The sequence below is a fragment of the Myzus persicae genome, unplaced genomic scaffold (genome assembly GCF_001856785.1).
Source record: "Myzus persicae strain clone G006 unplaced genomic scaffold, MPER_G0061.0, whole genome shotgun sequence".
NCBI lineage: Eukaryota > Metazoa > Arthropoda > Insecta > Hemiptera > Aphididae > Myzus > Myzus persicae.
The window spans coordinates 344,142-362,953 of NW_019100947.1; the positions used below are offsets into that span (position 1 = coordinate 344,142).

General features: G+C 27.5%; 3 protein-coding genes across 8 annotated transcripts in view; 1 reads left to right on the forward strand and 2 right to left on the reverse strand.

Moving 5' to 3' along the window:
* LOC111026969 (protein tramtrack, alpha isoform-like) overlaps positions 1–6,708 on the forward strand; it is a 36,549-nt gene extending 29,841 nt beyond the window's left edge. For both annotated transcript variants that reach the window (XM_022305162.1, XM_022305161.1), the window contains exon 7: positions 4,716–6,708. In XM_022305162.1, the coding sequence (XP_022160854.1) occupies positions 4,716–5,440 (725 nt within the window). In that variant the 3' untranslated portion in view covers positions 5,441–6,708. The remainder of the gene's footprint in view (positions 1–4,715) is intronic.
* A 1,512-nt stretch (positions 6,709–8,220) lies between these two features.
* Positions 8,221–12,184, reverse strand: LOC111027007. Of its 4 annotated transcripts, none has more exons than XM_022305211.1 (8): positions 11,819–12,171; positions 10,066–10,184; positions 9,703–9,912; positions 9,534–9,638; positions 9,080–9,280; positions 8,868–8,987; positions 8,570–8,605; positions 8,221–8,494 (listed from the first exon to the last, which is right to left on the reverse strand). In XM_022305211.1, exons 2-8 carry the CDS (start codon positions 10,156–10,158, stop codon positions 8,387–8,389), a joined length of 873 nt encoding a protein of 290 aa, XP_022160903.1. In that variant the 5' UTR covers positions 10,159–10,184; positions 11,819–12,171; the 3' UTR covers positions 8,221–8,386. The 4 variants fall into 4 exon arrangements, with proteins under 4 accessions (XP_022160903.1, XP_022160902.1, XP_022160901.1 ...); XM_022305210.1 differs by having other exon boundaries at positions 8,387–8,494; positions 10,066–10,178; positions 11,819–12,180; XM_022305209.1 differs by lacking the exon at positions 11,819–12,171 and adding an exon at positions 10,331–10,674 and having other exon boundaries at positions 8,387–8,494.
* A 1,109-nt stretch (positions 12,185–13,293) lies between these two features.
* On the reverse strand, positions 13,294–16,879 carry LOC111027006. 2 transcript variants are annotated; one of them, XM_022305208.1, is made up of 7 exons: positions 16,596–16,879; positions 16,304–16,518; positions 16,086–16,187; positions 14,864–14,968; positions 13,890–14,108; positions 13,617–13,790; positions 13,294–13,553 (listed from the first exon to the last, which is right to left on the reverse strand). In XM_022305208.1, the coding sequence occupies exons 2-7, from the start codon at positions 16,391–16,393 to the stop codon at positions 13,401–13,403; spliced, it is 843 nt and encodes a 280-aa protein (XP_022160900.1). In that variant the 5' UTR covers positions 16,394–16,518; positions 16,596–16,879; the 3' UTR covers positions 13,294–13,400. The 2 variants fall into 2 exon arrangements, with proteins under 2 accessions (XP_022160900.1, XP_022160899.1); XM_022305207.1 differs by having other exon boundaries at positions 15,981–16,187; positions 16,596–16,877.
* Between the last annotated feature and the right edge of the window lie 1,933 nt (positions 16,880–18,812).

An 18,812-nucleotide genomic window follows, 5' to 3' on the forward strand; every position in this document is an offset into this window, starting at 1 on the left:
TAATTTGGGTTGTTATACTATTTAGGGTACACAATTGTTATGATAAATACGTACTTGTCAATAATTTAAACCTGTCTTGCCATTTACAAGTCAAATATTAAAACAGTCTAAGTATGATTATGTAAACTGAACTCAATGTGCAAGTTTCATTTTTCATATTGAAATTGGTTAAAAAAAATTTTGATGTATTGTCAATTACAAAGACTAAACAGGTCTTGATTTTATTTTAAAATTTTGTTTTTGCATAAAACTAAATTAGTCAAAACTAAATTTTAAACTAGTGTATGATTTGATTGTTTTTGTTAATACCTAATTTTTAAGTTGGGCTGTGTGTTTCTTAGTCAATTTGTTATTCAATCTGCCTTGCCATTATATGTAGTTTTGATTTTAAGATTATAACGTTGTTGAGAAATTTGTTTATGTTTATAAATGCAATCATATTTATATTATATTATATTATTATTAAATATTATTATTATTATTATTTTTATTTATAGACTGCTAGACAGGGTGTATTTAGCATACAATTAGTTTAGTAAACAATGGTGCTTTGTTTTAACTTTTGGGGAAATAACAAGTATTTTTGTAAAAATTTGAACGCCCATTACTAATCAAATTGGCTGTGAAAGCTACAATTATTAGTTAAATTTATTTTTTTCCTTTTGGTTTGTTATTTTGAATTTGATAATTGACTGAATTGAATAAGTATCCAAATAAGCTTGTTTTAACATGATCATTCATTTGTTATTAATCCGTTTGTTTTGTTATTTTTTTCCTATTTAATATTTATTCTTCTGGCAGCGTTAAAATATTTATATGTTATCAATGTTTTGTTTTAATACGCCATCATATACCTAGTACATACAGTGATATTTAATATGTGAAGTTTATGATAAAATAAAAATTGTATGAAAAATATATGTTTTATTATTTTTTAATTACCTAATCTGCTCATATTTAATGTTATATCACTTTATTCGTGTGAAATGCTACCAATATATTAAGCTTTTATAATTTGTATTAAACACTGTATTATGTTAACTTAACATTATAAGTTATAACTAATATCTTTAAACATGTACTCTGTTATCTTTACATACAATATTTTGTTATATTTGCGGCCATAGGAGTTAAACCTACAAAATTGCAAAATCAAATCAACAGATAACTTTATTGTAAGTGACAGGTGAACATAATTAAATAACAGCATGAGATATGAATTAGTATCTAGATTTTGCGTAGATATTTTTTACATTTAAACAGTATATATTATCATGTATTTATAGCTTTATGCGTGCATTTTTAATAGTTACATAATATTATAACAGTAAAATTAAATTGCATACATTTTTTATAAATATTTCATAGATAATTCCTATTTTTTGATATTATTTTTATTATTTTATCTATATTATTAAAATCTACTGTAAAATAAAAGCTTTTTTTACAATAAGGGTAATAAACCGCTAAAAGTATTTAGTAATTGTTCTTTTTAATATAAGTAAATATTTTTATTTTTGAGACGAAAAACAATTGTATTAATTATAAACACACTACTTACCAATCATTTCATTTAAGAGGATGTGAACAGAGCACTTGATTTCTCACTCTTGTCCCACACACAACAATGCAACATAAACAAAACACATTCACACAAACTCATATTTTTAAGTAATCTTAGAGTAAAATCACCCATTAAAACAGTTAAAGAAAAATGTATTTTTTGGGTTGTGACTTATAAATATTATCTCAAAACAAAATTCATTTAAATTTACAATTTATTTTTCATTTTTTAAGTCTTATTTAAAGTCAATAAAAATAATAAAAATTTTACTCCAAGATTACATAAAATATCATAAAAAATTATTTTACATGTACATATGTGTCTTATCTATGTTGCGAGTTAATTTGAGAGAGAGAACAATTATTGCTCTGCCATCTGAATATAATAAATATTTTTTTCGGTATAATATATAAACTTCTAGCTCGTTCACATAATATTAAATAATTATTTATAACATAAATTATTAATATTTATAAATGATGCTTCAAAAGTAAGAATATTAAGCTAAATTTCTTATTTTTTTGGTTACCTATTTTTATTGTTAATTATACTCTATGTGCCTACATTACTTTTTGTATAGTTTATAGTTTGTTATTTTTTTATTGCACTTTAAAGTTATATAGTTTATTGCATTATTTAGAAAAATAAAATGTCTTGAAAATAATATAAATATTTGTACCTAAACTAATAATGAAATATTTATGAGCCTTACTTAAATAATTAGTCATTAGTTGAACACCAGCAAAAAATATTGTTAGTGGTTGGTTTAGGAACAAAAGATCGAAAACATGTAATAAGAAGTAATGGATCTACGTAATGTTAACAAATATATGATCAATAATAATTAAATACCTACATTTCATTTTAAGCACACGGTTGATGTTCGATTATAATACGAATATTGTAAGTTCGTTAATTTATAACTTGTGTACGAAGAATTAATTCTGAAATCCAGATTTACGTGCACACACGGTTGATAAAATAATTAGTCCTTTCCAAATAACTACTCTGTCGTATATTTTATAAACTCCATAGAGGCTATACCTATAGGTTATGACTTATGAACGATGAACGAAGTAAAACTTTGTTTCTTAAATTGTCGGTATCGATAAAATGTTGACCATTTTAAGTTAATAATCAGCTATCGTGGTTTTTTTTATCAACAATCCGATTAAATTACAACTAAACTCTTCAATCATACTAACAAATACGTTACAATTAATGAATAATTATATGGTGCACTGATATTTACATAAGCGTTGACCGTCGATTCTTTAGCATACATTCGTTTTAGGTTAATAACCTATAATTAATAATTATTAAATATTAAATAATAATAATACGTTCGTAATTTGTTTCTTTTGACGTTTCAGATTTTAATTTTTAACCATATAATATATTACTAATAGTAAACTCAATAATCATACATAATAAAATATAATATATTATAATAATAATTGTCGACCAATGCCCGTTATAATATTATGCCAGTTGTCTATTGTTTAATGTTTAGGCGTTTACAACGATAATTTATAGTCTACTTATAAACCTAACCTATTTCACTTTTAAATATTATGTGCGTGTATCTAGTTGTAGTAGCGCAAGTAGTGAATGCCTACCGCAGACAAATGGTAATCATATTTTAAATTTTGTTTTAAGTAGATAATCGCTGATTATCTGAGACTATAGTGTTTGTTTTTATCACGGTGTAGTCATGTCCGTGTTGTAACTTGTAGGTGCCTTATATAAATATTAAATAGTTCACATCATAGTCATTTCATGGGTAGTCAACAATAACATTATACGGTATAATTATGTAAGAAAAAACCCAATGTTATAAAATAAATAACGGACAGGACAAAAAATCAAAATTAAAAACAAATTGAAAATAACCTGTTATAATATTAATAACAAAATTATTTTTTAGTTTTAATAATAAAACGTTTCATGAGACAAAATTATTGAGAAACGAATAATATCGTTGTTTATCAGTGTAACTTATGTAGTACTATACCATCAGACATAATAATTAATAAGTCAGTCTAATGTCACAATTTTATCGACGATTCTAGTCTTTGTGTGAGTCTGGAAGCGATGGATCCACCGCGAAAAACTATTTATCATTGTTTTGAAAACATTAAATTATCCAATTTAATTTTTAATTTTTAATTTAATTTTTGGATATTTTGACCTAGATTCGCCCAACATTATTGCTAACAAACATTTGCCTTCCAGTTCCAATTATCACATACTTAGAATTATGTTTGTCAAAACTACTTGTTAACCCGAATAATAACGATGACTATGTTTCTAACACGCGAATAAATAATTTGGTTACAAAGTCCTGGTTTAAATCATATCTTAACCTAAACGAATACTCCATGGGCGATTGCATTAAACTATTTATTTAGGCTTGTGTATCGTGTTGAAATTTCGATTTTTAATTATCGTTTGAGAGTAAAATAATCGACTAGTGTTCAGACGCTCAGTGAATTTCTCATACAAACATCCGCCTCCCCAAAGCTCAAGCTTTCCAATAGCTTAACTAGAACGTTTTGACTTCCTATTTGTATGCCAAAAAAAAAAAAACGGAAATATCGGCCTCAACGCTTATTGTCGTAGTTTATTAGCGGCCGGAATACGAGTACCTACGATTTATTATGATTTCACTTAGGTAAGTCTTAGCAAGACACATTACACACCGCAGTGCTATAGATAGCATTAAAGTTATATGTACCTATGTAGTATATATACCTATTTTGATTATTATTACTTTACTTTTTTGGCATTGCTGCTTGACCGTGTGACACCACTCACGAATCCACACGCCACATACATTATTCCATAATATTACTCGTACGTGTTGCTTGCTGCAGTTTTCATTTATTTTTTTCTATTTTTTGCCATGATCGTACCTATTATAGTTATACCTATCTACCCACTATGAACTCAGTATATTATGTATATTCGTCCTCATTGATCACAGTTAGTGCGTGTCGAAAACGCACCGCAGTAATTTTTTGAATGCCTACACATGTTTTGTGTATATAGACAGAAAGTTTATTAAATTAGGTTAAAAAATCGTCCTTATGGCGGCCACCACATATTTTCGACGAGTTTTTTAAACGTGTTTTTTTCTGTTTCTCTGCAGACATGCACAACGCGAACATGTTAAAGTTGTTGTCTTCGAGGACTGCAGACCACGAACACCACCATCACCTCCACCAGGCAGCGGACGGCGGCGACCGTGACAACAACAACGACGCTCGTCTGACGCTGGCGGCCAGCTGGTCTGTGCTCGATCAAAAGTCCAAGTTCTCGCTGGCCGTGTCCCAGCACACGTCCGGTTACAAGCAGCAGCTGCAGGCGGCCCTCGACGAGGAGAAGCGGCAAATGCAAGAGTCTCAGCAACTACACCACCAGCAGCAACAGCAGCAGCACCACCAGCAGCAGCAGCAGCAACAGCACCAACAGCAACAGGCGGCTGCGGCGGCGGCCGCCGCGTCTCTGAGGACGCCCGTCAAACGGCGCATCCGGAGGCGGGCCACGTCGTCCAGCGACCCAGCGGAACAACTGACCGAGATGTCGGTCCGCGGCCTGAACCTGTTCCGGTACGCCACCGTGTCCGAGGGCATCTACAAGTGTCTGGAATGCGCCAAGACGGACATACTGAAGACGTTCAAGAACAAGTACAGCTTCCAGCGGCACGCGTTCCTGTACCACGAGGGCCACCAGCGCAAGGTGTTCCCGTGCCCGGTGTGCGCCAAGGAGTTCTCGCGGCCCGACAAGATGAAGAACCACATGAAGACCGTGCACGAGTGCTACATGCCAAAGGCCATCGACTTCCCGCAGGTGCCGTTCCTATTGCCGCCATGAGATTGTCGTCGCGCGGCGTCACCGTTGCCTGTGTGAGTAGTTACACACACAAGCACAGCACACACACACACACACGTCTGCGGTGGCGAGTGCCAATTGGGGGGAGGGGGGAGAGAGACCTACGCTACCACCGTTATAGCCCTGCTGCTGCTGGTTGGTATATATTATATTTTTTAATATCATATTAAATTTCTATCGGACACGTTTTTTTTCTCCGCAAAGGTTTAGCATTTATTATGAAAAAAAAAAAGCGTCATGATATTGTACACGTTTTTTTTATTATCATTATTATTACTATTATCATATTTTTATTTAATTTTTTTTTTTTTTGTTTCATCGTGTCTTCCGGATAATGTTGAACTTTATAGTATATATTTTTCTTATATAAATTACACTCCCGGTTAGGGCTTCTATAAATTTGACAAAAAAGCAAAAAACATATTCGTTAAACATATATTATATTACAAAACAGTGAGTCTATTTTTTTCCTCAAACAACCGCTCCGACTCGTCGATGTGTGTTTTATTTGACGTTAAGTGTCTGTTTTTATCGGCTACGGTTATTGTTTGAAATTTTTTTTATCGTATATACCTCTAACGTTCGCTCTATTTTTACACGTTTTTCGAGTATGCGCGTTAATATTATTACCAAATTAATTTTTTTTCATGTTTTTTGATATTTATTACGTATGACATAATCCAAATAAAACGCATTATAAACGCATTCGATTATTATTTCAACTGTAAAAAGTGGTACATCGAAAATTGCAATTTGAGACACATTCGGCGATCGAAACGATTTCCTCGGAAATTATCATTTCACCCTTGTTCGGCGAACGAGTGAAACGACAATCACATTTTATACTTACAGCAATAACAATTTACGTACATATATATTTTTAATACGTCCTAAGAAGTTGAAAAACATAGCAGCGCCTGGTGCTTTTTTAATTTTGATTAGTTGTTTATTATTTGTTTTGAGCTGGTTATAGGGTGGTATTGTGCAATATAATTCCAAAAATAAATATATATTTTTTTTAAAAACCGTATAGTTCATTGTTTTACCAAAATATATATTTTACAATATTTTATTCGATTACTTTTATTTATACATTGCTGTCTGCAAAAATCATTAATTATACACAATCAATTCAAAAAACGTTCGACTGAATTAGAGTTTGACGATTATTTTACGGTTTTTTTTTTTTTTAACCAAATAAGGCCAGTTAGTTATTGAGACTGAATACTATAATGAATAAAAAAAAAAAAGTAGGATAAACTTCTCAATGTTCTGGAAAACGACAATAATATGTTCTTTTCTCCTTTTATTTCCCTAAATATATATTGTATAAAATGAAAACTTTGTTTTCCTTCACTTTTTTTTTGTAACAATCATTTACATCATCAACTATAATAAAATATTAGGAATTATATTTAATTACAAATTTTATTATTACTATTCGAAATATAGAGTATATATTTTTTGTAAATTTGTACAGAGTATATTATTATTAACAATATTTAATTACAATTATATATAAATTTATTATATATCATTATTTATTTTGTTATATAATAGGGGGACACCGTAGAAAATTAGATATCATTAATATTTTTTTTTATTATTATTATTATAATTATTATTTTTATTACTTTTATTAAACCGTGCAATTCATTCACTTTATATTATTATGTTTTAATTGTTTATTTATATATTAAAAAAAAAAAAAAAAAAACAATTGAATCAATTTAACCACGGATTTATGTGGGTTATTATTAAAACATTTTCGTTATTTTACCATTTTAAAACAAATATAAATTTTTATATTATCTTCTTAGATTTTATTTAATACATGTTTACAAGCAACATTGTATATTAAATTTGTTAATAATTTTGATTAACCACTGTTAGCCCCATAGTTATTAATTATTATTATTGTATAATATACATGTTTTATTTTAGTTCTTAAATATTTTAAACATATAAATTATCTCAAAACAAAACTTTTGTTACGTTAACGTTTCCATTATTTACATATTTTAATTTAAAATACTACAATTATTATTATAATATTTTTTTTCTTCAAAATTGAAATAATTTTATGTTAACATTTTGTTGTTGCTTTATTTTATATATATGAACTTTTGTGTATTTTTTTTCTATTAGTCGTTTTGTTATGTTTTCCTAAGTAATAACAATTTTTTTTTTAATTTTCATTCCTAAATCATGTTTTTTTTTGTCTAAAGTCACACTAAGAAGTTATGATTTTTTTTTTCTAGAGGTGAGTGGGATTAGACAAATATTTAAACAATATTACGTCGGTAAAAAAGTGGCACGCATCTTGTAAAATGATTAGCTAATTAAAAAATAAAAATATTAATTTATGTAATAACTGAAATGTTAATTTTAATTCAATAAGCAATAAATTAACGTTATTTGAAAATAATTAAATTTCTTAATTCATAAATACTATTTTTGTTATGTATTTCCTAAAAACTATTTTTTATAGAAAAAATATACAATCTGCACATATTATATTTTTGTTCAGTAAGTTTATACCACAATTGATGAGTACAAATCATTAAGAAATACAATTGTTGGCTCAACAGTTGAAGAAAACTAGCTCCAAGTAATACAGTTCAATCGTGTTTGAACATTTTACACATATGGCAAAGCATTAAAAAACAAGAATAGTACTAACTTGAAATTAAAAATCTTGTATCTTATACTAGGAAAAATCCAATGCCAACTTATTACATTCATTATCAATTAAGACAAAATTGATGAGACTAAACATTTTATTTTTTAATATTCCTTTTTTTGGTTTTACAACAAGTTTTTATAGACAAAATTATCTCATTAATCTTAGAATAAATAAACATTTATCAAACAAAAAATAAACGTAAATTCTTATTAACAGTTTCAATAAAAACAATATTGAATAAACTAAACATCATCTTCATCAGTATCAATAAAAACAATAGTTGCTGTAGATGGTTCTGGTGTAAGCACACTTTCAACATTTACTGTACAATTTAACACCTTGTCTGTATCCTATAACAAATAATGAGAACATCAATATTTAAAACAATTATAATTATGTTTCATAAACATATAGATTTCACTTACAGTGTAGGGTGCCTGATCATCATTAATCTCTTTGTCCTAAAAATGATTATCCCCAATTTAGTTTAAGTGCATATATAAGAATTGAAATATTATTAAGTATTAAATATTAACTTTTGGATTTATTCTAGTGAGGACTAATAGATCGGATTGGGTTCCTCTACTTATTTTGATTATATTCTATAAGTTAAGTTCTAAGGATATTAAAATAAATTAAATAAAGCATCGTTTTATAACAGTCATCCATATAATAATTAAATATATTTTTCGTCAATTATTTGATTAAAAATATGTCGTATACCTCTTTATTAGTGAACTTTTCTAATGCTTTTTCAAACTCATAATGTAGATCTTGTAGTTCATATTCATTACTTTCAATACAACTCATTGTCAAATCAATATCAGTGCATGTTTCTATCCGCTTCATATTAACAAATATAATTTTACAAAAAACTAGCAATCATGTAATATATACTATATGTTTGTTAGAATTATACTGCATAGGTAACTTACATATTCATCTCTAGTCACAGGTTCGTTTGAATAAAACAAACTGTTTAAAAATTCGTTATTTTTTTGAACAATTGCAACATTTTCATTCATTTGAGTCATCAAATGCTTATTAATTGATACAATTTCGTTAGATTTTACTTTGCAGTCGGTTAATTGACTATCCAAAATAGAAATATGAGCTAATAATGAACTGATCAATTCCTGAGGAGAATCAAAACAATTATACATATTGCACTTATTCAGATTAATTGGAAAAAAAGTATTTAATCTTTCTAAATATGCGATTAAATTCAAAAACATAGATACGAATATAACATGTGTATTCATACACATCCTACCAATTTGCCATACAGGATGAACAAAATATTTAAAAACCGTTTTTATAGCATTTGCAATAATTCGTATCATTTATATTATAATAGTATGTTGTTTTAAAATATGTGTTAATAGTCACCTCAGAGACACAACTATGGTTTGTTTCTAGTTCTGAATTATTAGGATAACAATAAATGCATTCATTTTGATGAATAAAACGTATTGGACGACTAATTCCATAAATCTAAAATAAAATAATACATATACATATGTTTTAGAAACTGACTTATTTGATACAATTAATATACCTCATTAAATTCATTGCCATATAGAAATTCATAAGCTTCATTACATTTAACATTCTTCAACTGATATGCATAAAATGTAACTTGATGAAAACCATATTTTGTCGGTGTGTGCATTTTTAAATCAGTTTCTACTGCAACAAACTCTTCTAAATTTCTATTGCTGCTACATTTATATAATGCAATCCAATCAGAATATTTTTGTTTCAAAGACTATAATAAAAAATGTATTATATCTTAAAATATTAAATAAATACTTTTTTTTGTTTTTTATTATTAGAGCAGCTTTCAGTATGTACTATTATAGCTCGACAATTACAAAATTAAATTTATACTTATTTTCTATAATTAAATATTAATTCTTACTTTATTGATGAATTTGAAAGAAATATCCACGGCGTTCTCTATAAAATATGTTTTATTGGTGACTATTTCAACATAAACTTCAATATTTTCCATTTTTTTTCTTATATAATAAACTGCAACTACAAATAACAACTTGATAAACTTATTTCATAGTATAAGATAAAATATAAGACAATGTAAAATACTAAAATCTGCTTCATTAAGTTATAGGTACATAGGGACAAGGATATAGGTGGATAGAGAGCTATTAAATAGTAATACTAACATAAGTAATTCTATTTTAATGTGTCAATGTGTGTCTTTAAGTATTATTATTTATCGGTGTTTGGTTAAACAACTTTTGATACACAATTTACGATTTATGTTTCAAAATTTAAAATTGGAAAGACAGGTACTGGTTTTCACCTTTCATTACTAATAAATAAATACAGTAGTACAATACAACAATAAGTATTATTACAATCTATAATCATTTTTACTAGGTATTCGGTTATGCTGAGATTAGGCAGTAACTACCTTTAGACTTCTCATAAATATTTTTACAGCTATGATTGGTCAAAAATACAATTCATTGAGTAGAGATAAAATAATTATGTTTCAAGGGCGCATGGGATTTCTGTATGACTGTATTTATCACAGGTATGTTAGATTTTTTTATGTGTTTCATTAGGTAACAATGTAACATAATATTATTACAAAACAAAAGAATCAGTTAAATTTGATAAACATAAAAAAAACTAATGATATTGACTTATTAACCTTATACTTACATATCAAAGATAAATGTTTTCTTTTCCGTTAGGTATTAGGTATATTATGATAATGCAGAATTCAAGACGAACTGTTAAAATTTAATTATTTAAGTCAGTAGTCATTAAGAGCCTATTGAAAATTATATTGTAAACTAAATTATTAATTTAGTCACTAAATGTACATTTTTTCTGCAGTGTCAGACAGAGTATGGATACTTTTAAGTATTTCTTGCCTTCCAGAAAATGTCCAACTAGCATTTTCAAAATAATATAACTGTCTGGATTATATTGATTGAAATAGGTAATTATAAAACATTTAACCAGTTGTTAGTTGCTCTATTGTAGTATGTGATGGTGGTTAACACAACTGTAATTAACTAATATCTTCAATTTAACAGGTATTTTCACACCTAATCATTTAAAACTTCATAATTTAAATACTTTTTAAGTACCTAGATTAATTAATCAATTAAATATTATTAAGAATTAATTTCTAAAATTATTCAAAGTTTTGATGCCTATAATGTGTTATTAATCGCGTTTTGCAAAACTTGGCTATCTTAAATTTATGTTTGATAATTGTTTAGAATAAATACTTATTGATTTATACCTACCTATTAATAAAGTATTTTAAATTTATACTACTCTATAATGGATGAAAAGACCAAGATTCCACAAATGGTGTGAATAAATATATTATTATATCAACCGCCAACACAACTTACGATCTGTTGATATTTTGTTCAAATTACATTTTGAAATTTTGCATAATGCAATAGGTAGTACATACTGCATACTGCATTCTACAATTGATGTTTGTGGATCCTAGTGTTCCTATAGTTTCCTACTACTATGGTACTAAGATCTTGAAGTATAGGTAGTCACTAGTCACACGTTTGAAATTATTTTAACGCTCAATATAGGTACCTACTTAATGAATAATAATACGATGTACACATGCAAGTACCATCGATATAGAGTTGAGAATTAATTTTACTTACCCTAAATAGTAAATTGGTGGATTCTTGACAAAAATATTTATTCCAAAGAGAAAACAAGGCTAAAATAACGAAATTTTACATTCATATTTCATACCATAGAGAAGAATATACCATTTGTACCATTTGATATTTGGATTTTACGAATAGTTGTTACTACAAATAGGACAACTAAATACTTTAAATAATAAATATTTATAAGTTTATAACTGTATTATGATTAATAATTTATGGTATTTTTGAACTATAACGTCTATTATACATGTGACATTTCACATTGTCAGTTGTCACAATAACTCATTTGTCAGATTGACTAGGTTGTCACTATGATAAAATTAGAACTTGTTCAATTTTAGGTTATGTTCTAACTTTCTAAACACTTTTTGCTACGGGAGACCGCCACACACTGTGTTTAATTTTCAAGGCGTGTTTATTGTTTATAAATTAATATACATTGCACTATTTACTACTTAGATTAAAATGTATTTTCAGGCGTAAATGCTAAATACCTACGGCCATTGGGTAATAAATAATAACTCGAAAATTATTAAATTACTGAACTGTATACATTTTGGGTGCTTGGATCCTGGAAATGTAGGCAATGTCGACTCGTCGGAAAATTGGTACTATTTATGATTAGATAAATTGGCGGTGAAACACCGGTACATGTGAGAAGACTTTTGTTTGTAAGACAACTTACACCTTAAAATTCACAGATTTTAACAGTGGAATGGCTTGAAACTTTAGGGCCCTAGGGCCTATTTTCTGCAAAACGTGAATGCCACCTTAAACACATATATTGAATTGTAAAATAGTGATGGTAGAAGCATAAAACTATAGGTAGAAGCTAATGAAAAATAGTATTATAATAGTGATGGTATAATTTATTGTTTTAGTTGTACATTTATTGAAAACAATAGCATTGTATACTCAGAAAATAACTTTGAAAAAAATAATTATTTAGTTTTTTTATGTCACATGAAAGTACTATGTACCCTATAAAAAACTTAAATGTACCAGTTTTCCTGGCCTAAATATGCCACTGGCTTTAAAACCATAAATGAGTTATCAGTCACTACTGATATTAATCGGACAGTTTGAACCTAGGGGGGCATCGTCAGCCACAGTCCACAATAATCAGGTATAATATTATGAGAATGTGGTATCATTCAATGGTTCTACGTAGGTATTAATTTTTTTAAATATTGAATGTATAATATTTTATTATATTATATATTCAATATTATATTATTTTTATTTTTCCAATTTAATGATATTAAATGTGTTATAACTTATAGTATGGTAAAAAATACTATGCTTTCTTATCAGTTAGCTTGTAATTTAAATTAGTGGTCAATGTTGCTAATACTTGAATAACCTTGTAATGCTTAGAATACATTTTTTTAATTTAAGAAATAAAGAAATCATTTATCAATAACTATCATTATATACAATAAAAATGAAGTATTTATTATAGTAATAGTAATACTGTATTTGCACTAAAATATAAAATCAATAACAGGAATAACAAATAAGTCGATTAAAAAATATATAAACGGACAAAATGTGTAGGTGGCTAGAATATTTATTCGCAGTAGTCATCACTGAACTCTGAGTCATCAATAAATTTGACTTCTGCAGAAGAAATTGATTCAATACTAGAATATTTTAATTGAGTGACATCTTCTGTATTATTGGTTTCAGTAATCTGTGGTTCATAAATTTGGCCAGGCTGCTTCTATATTTGACATTAAATTAAGTAAAACATACAATTTATAAAGTAAATTAAATGTTAACTTACGTAATACTTTAAATATGTATTAGTATTAATAAGCTCATTGTTAATGGCACGTAATCTCTGTATTTCTTGTTCTTGAGTATTTATGATTGCTGTTAAATATACTTCGTTTCTGACTATTTTGGTAGATATAACATGGTTTCTTATTTCAGTAGTTCGCATTCGCTTGATCCAACGCTACAATTGATGTTTAATATAATTTAATATAATTGTTGTTAATATACATGAATTAAATTAATAGTTCGGTACTATAATGAATTGTTTTAAAAATCTTACTGTATGTCCTTTAGAGTTTGTTAACTTCACTAGTTTTCCTTGATCAAGTGCTTTATAAAGGCCATCAATAAATTGTTCACCTCTAGATCTAAGCATTTCACATGCTTTCAATTTTTTTACAAGCTGTTCATTAAGCTGCATGGCTTCTTGTTTACCTTTTTCAAACTCAAGTAATCTTGCTTCAAGACACTTCAAACGCTGAACTACTGAATTAATATCCTAAATAAAGAAACAGACATTTTATTTATAAGATATAAAATAATATAGACAATATAGTATATAGCTTATAGTCACAAACAATTAAGTATTAATGGGTAGATGTACTATTGTTCTAATACATTTTTTCTAGTTAAGTACAAATCCTCATGAAGTCCCATCAATGGATGGTCACTTGAAACCCCCCGTCAGAACTAATGTAAATAATTGTAATTTTTCAACTTATTTAGTTATTTGTCACATAACCCATATTTTTTTTCTTTTCCATACTAATTATTTGATCACGTGTGTTCGTTGTAAACCATTACTTCACAGATTATACAAATATCTAGCTCAAAAAAATAATAATAAAATAAATAAAAAATTAAAAGTACAAACCGTTCCCATCATAAATATAACTTTTTGTCATTCTTTTTTGAAAGAACTGTAACTTAAATGATTTATTTGTAATTATACAAAAATAATTTTTATGTTTTCATTTCAAGCTAAATAAGTTGTAAGCTTTAAGAGTAAAGACTAAACAAATATTAAAGGGAATTTCTGTCATAAATTGCTTATGAACAAGTATTCTATCAAGGTTTACGTAGCAATTTAACCTACAAACATTATATGTTATAAATAACATTAAAATATTCTTACATTATATCTGCTATTTTTTTAACAAAGCTGTTGCCTGAGATTACTATTACCCCAATTTAGTTCATACCCAATGCTTATGTGATCTTAAATTTAAATAACTTGTACATTTTCTTACTAACCCGTCCTATTTTTATGTGCTCCATACAATTTGATTGACCAAGAGAATTGTTACAGTTACAATCATTCTTATGCACAAATTGAATTGGATCACTAGTTGCAATAACCTGTAAATTAAAATTTTGTTAAGAACCATGGCTAAATCCATTTACCTGATTAAACCATTAAATTTAAGATTTTGTTAAAATTATTAATATAAGAATGTGCAATTTATCAACAAAATATATAAATATGGTTCATTTAAAAAGCTAAAACAACTAAGAAAAAGCATTAATTTTTGGTTTTCAGAACTAATTTGTGACTTAAATTAAATACAGCTAAAAAATGTAATAATATTGCAATATTCTCAAACATCATAAATTACAACAAAGATAATTTTAGTATAATAAATTATGGGTACTATTATTTCTAGTTTGTGAGATGGTAAATTAGTAAAATAATAGCAATTTAATATTTTATGTTTATGAAATAATATCAAATTCAATACATTATCTGAATCTATTGAATTCAATTTGTATGTGTATGTGTCAATAAAAAAAAAATATTATTTGTTTTATTTAATACCTGAAATTGGTGACTACAAATAACTCTAATCTCAAACTAAAAATGTATTTATTGATTTAACAATTTTTATTTTTATTCTTCATAGATCTTTCCTTATGATATTACCAAAATTTTATATATATTGCACATTGCAAAAAACAAAAATTGTTTCATTCTTAGTATGGTTTATAATAATATGTACCTATGTATGAATATTTTATATTATGGTTTCCAATGTAGGTATTTATAGTAATAATACTAATAATATTACCCCTGGTTCATTGTTTAGACCAATTTTAATATGTAAAATAGCTTGATTTGCAAATTATTATAAATTATAGTATTATACATACATTTTCATATTTGTTGTAAATATTGTTTGTTTCATATTTGTTTTAAATGTGTATGCTGTACAGGTATGAACAAAATAATATAATATTTAAGTTGATGAGTATTATTCATGTTATGATTATTACTAATTGATCCCATGTAATAAACATTTAAAAGGTTTTAATCAAAATAAATGTAGAACATACCAAAACAAAATTTAGTAAATACAAGTTGAAGTTTTTTTACCTTGAAATAGGAATCCACATACACAAACTGGTATTTACCAGAACAATGAATGGATTTAGCAAAAAGTTGGGGCACAAATTTAATTTTAAAACAACTACTATCTACCCTTGGATGGTCCATAACATATTCAAATATCAATGGTTCGTATAGTTTTACATTATCACACGGGTATAGTCCAATCCAATCTTTAAGCCATGGTCTAATTTTCTAAACATAAGTAAATAACAATAATTAAGTGACATAAATAATATATATGTAAGCAATATATTTTCAGCATAATATTAAGGCCAAGTACATTTTATAGGTAAACATTAAATACTCACCTTTTGATCGTAGAAACAGTTAAAGATTAGAAATTTGTCCTCGATGAAATAACGTTTATTCGTCTTCAATATCACAGATGGTGATTCCATGTTTTTAGGCACTTGATTGATTCGAATAATATATTTAAAAATAGGCAGGTAAATATAAGTGGATATATGATAAATATATATATATATATATAAGTGTTACATGGAACAATTATTAAAAATCGGTTCTAAAAACAACAGAAAAATAACAATATTATAATGGTACAATGGTTTATGTAGGTGTAAGTATATGGTAGGTACCTACCCGAATTATTGTATTCCAAATAACTCCAAATAAAGCTCTTTAAATAATATTAAAATATATTATTATCGGCAACTGGCAGACGGTCCACTCACAGCGTTGTTCGACGACCGACAGACTGATGGAAATAAATTTGAAAACGTCCCAACGAATATTCATTACGGTCAACGATGGCGCCCACTATAAGTCGTTATTATCTTATCGGCGTTAGACATATTACTATTATTATTAATTCTCCCCGCCAACGGTTTTGTTTTGATTTGCACAATCCACGCAAGTTTAGAGATTTAATTACTTAATTCTTATCGTTTTCGTCAGTTAATGCCTTATGGACGAGTTTTTAATAATGTAAGAGCCAGAAGCCGATAGTTCAAAATAAATTATAAATAATTAAAAATTATCAAACTATGTAATGACTTCGGACGAAATGATCGAAATGAATCCATGGTCTTCTGCATAATATGCCAACAATTTGAACAATCTACCTAATATCATGGCTAAATAATATGACAAACAGCTTATAATACTACAATAGTACAATAGGTACGATTATCTTTTCTCGTAAATCGTAATCATTAATTAACGGCCAAAGGTTATAGCTGTAGTTATAGTTATTTTAATCATTCATATTGATTAGTCACTACTTACACATTAATCATTTATACTTTCGTATTTTACACGATAAATTATCATGGAAACTGAGTATAATATTTTAAATTTTGAATATTATACAAATTTAATGAAATATAATTGCTGAACTTATTGATTTGAAATATTATATTCACATTTCACAGCAATACTGTTGTACAGTTGCCCCTAAAGTAGAATCTAGACCTACATAGACGCAAATACCATTTGAAATTTGATGGAATGAAGCCAAGTTTTTATATTGAATAAGCTGAGCAATAATTTTGGACATGTTTGGGAGCTATTGACATTTTTTTTGGCGGTGGCGGGCTTAACCTCTACAACTGTAAAGCCCCCTTATTTGCGCCTATGTTTGATCATGAACCGACTTTAGAACACTAATTGACTGTACACACTACGCATAAAATATTGTAATTATAAATTATAATGTCTTGCATTTTGCCCTTAAAAGCTTTTTTAAAGCTAATGTTCGTATTTTCTTCCTCATTCCTTTTCAAGAAAAACCAACATCTAGTTTCTATATGGCTATATATGCTATAAATGGGTTTCTGAACAACCTAGGACCTAGTTTAATTTTGTCCCTCCTCTGATTCCTGAAATCTCCCTATGGCCTATGTCCTATCTCCTATTGGAGCTAAGTATTACAGGAACTTTGTATAAAAATGGACGCTCTTTAAAGTAAGATAAATAGGACCTGGATGAACCAGGCTGCTTCAAATATACATATTATCTAGGTGTAAGACATAAATCAATTGATTTCAAGAAATTATTATGTAGCCATGCAGGTAGTTTATCCACAAAATACCATGTTATTTTTGGTATTTTACTGAAGGAAATTCCCTTTCTTTGGTTAAGACAGAACTGTTTTATAAACTTTCAGCATCACAAATCTACTGCAGAGTTAAGATTTGTCTTCTTTTTCAAAGTGTTTTATAGGTAGGTACTCATATTAAGATTTGTTTCCTTTACCCTAGTGTAAAAAAAATACTCATTTAAAATGTTTACGTACAGTGGAAATCATTAGTTCTAATAAAAATAACCCAAATTATGTTTGGAGGGTTACACGTACGTGTATAAAACATACCGGAAAAGTTGAATTGCAGGGCGCTGTAGTAAAGCAACCATGCTCGAATGTCCGGGAACCACTTATACAGATATTGAAATGTCAAATAGGTATTCATAAAATTGGAATATCTCGATCATAATATAGGTAGGTAACTCATAAATCGTAGGCCAAACAAAAAAGAGATTAAGGTTAACAAGTGTTATAATGAAATGAAAATTAAAGCTAAAACTACTGAAACCAAACCATTACATATTTTTGGAGAATTTGTTGTAAAATTAGAAGACAAAAGTCAAATGCCACTTGAGAGCAGTCAAGCGTATATACCTACTACGAAACCAAAAAACACCAATAACCCTTTAGATTCTGATGAAATAACATAATATTTAATAATGTAGGTATCTTAATTTTATAACCAACTAGTCCACTGTCCAACTACTTATAAGTAAAATAAAAAAAATAGTAATAACTTTAATTGTTTTTTTTTCCATGGCTTATTTTTCCCTTGG

Excerpts from the sequence above, each read along its gene's own strand:
- LOC111027006 (XM_022305207.1), bottom strand. The coding sequence starts at position 16,393 with ATGGAATCACCATCTGTGATATTGAAGACGAATAAACGTTATTTCATC. Across the intron at positions 14,969-15,980 it reads ATGTGGATTCCTATTTCAAG|GTTATTGCAACTAGTGATCC; the intron begins GTAAAAAAACTT and ends TTTAATTTACAG. Across the intron at positions 13,791-13,889 it reads CAAACTCTAAAGGACATACA|CGTTGGATCAAGCGAATGCG; the intron begins GTAAGATTTTTA and ends CATCAATTGTAG.
- LOC111027007 (XM_022305211.1), bottom strand. The coding sequence starts at position 10,158 with ATGGAAAATATTGAAGTTTATGTTGAAATAGTCACCAATAAAACATAT. Across the intron at positions 9,639-9,702 it reads ATGGCAATGAATTTAATGAG|ATTTATGGAATTAGTCGTCC; the intron begins GTATATTAATTG and ends ATTTTATTTTAG. Across the intron at positions 8,988-9,079 it reads CTGTGACTAGAGATGAATAT|CGGATAGAAACATGCACTGA; the intron begins GTAAGTTACCTA and ends GTTAATATGAAG.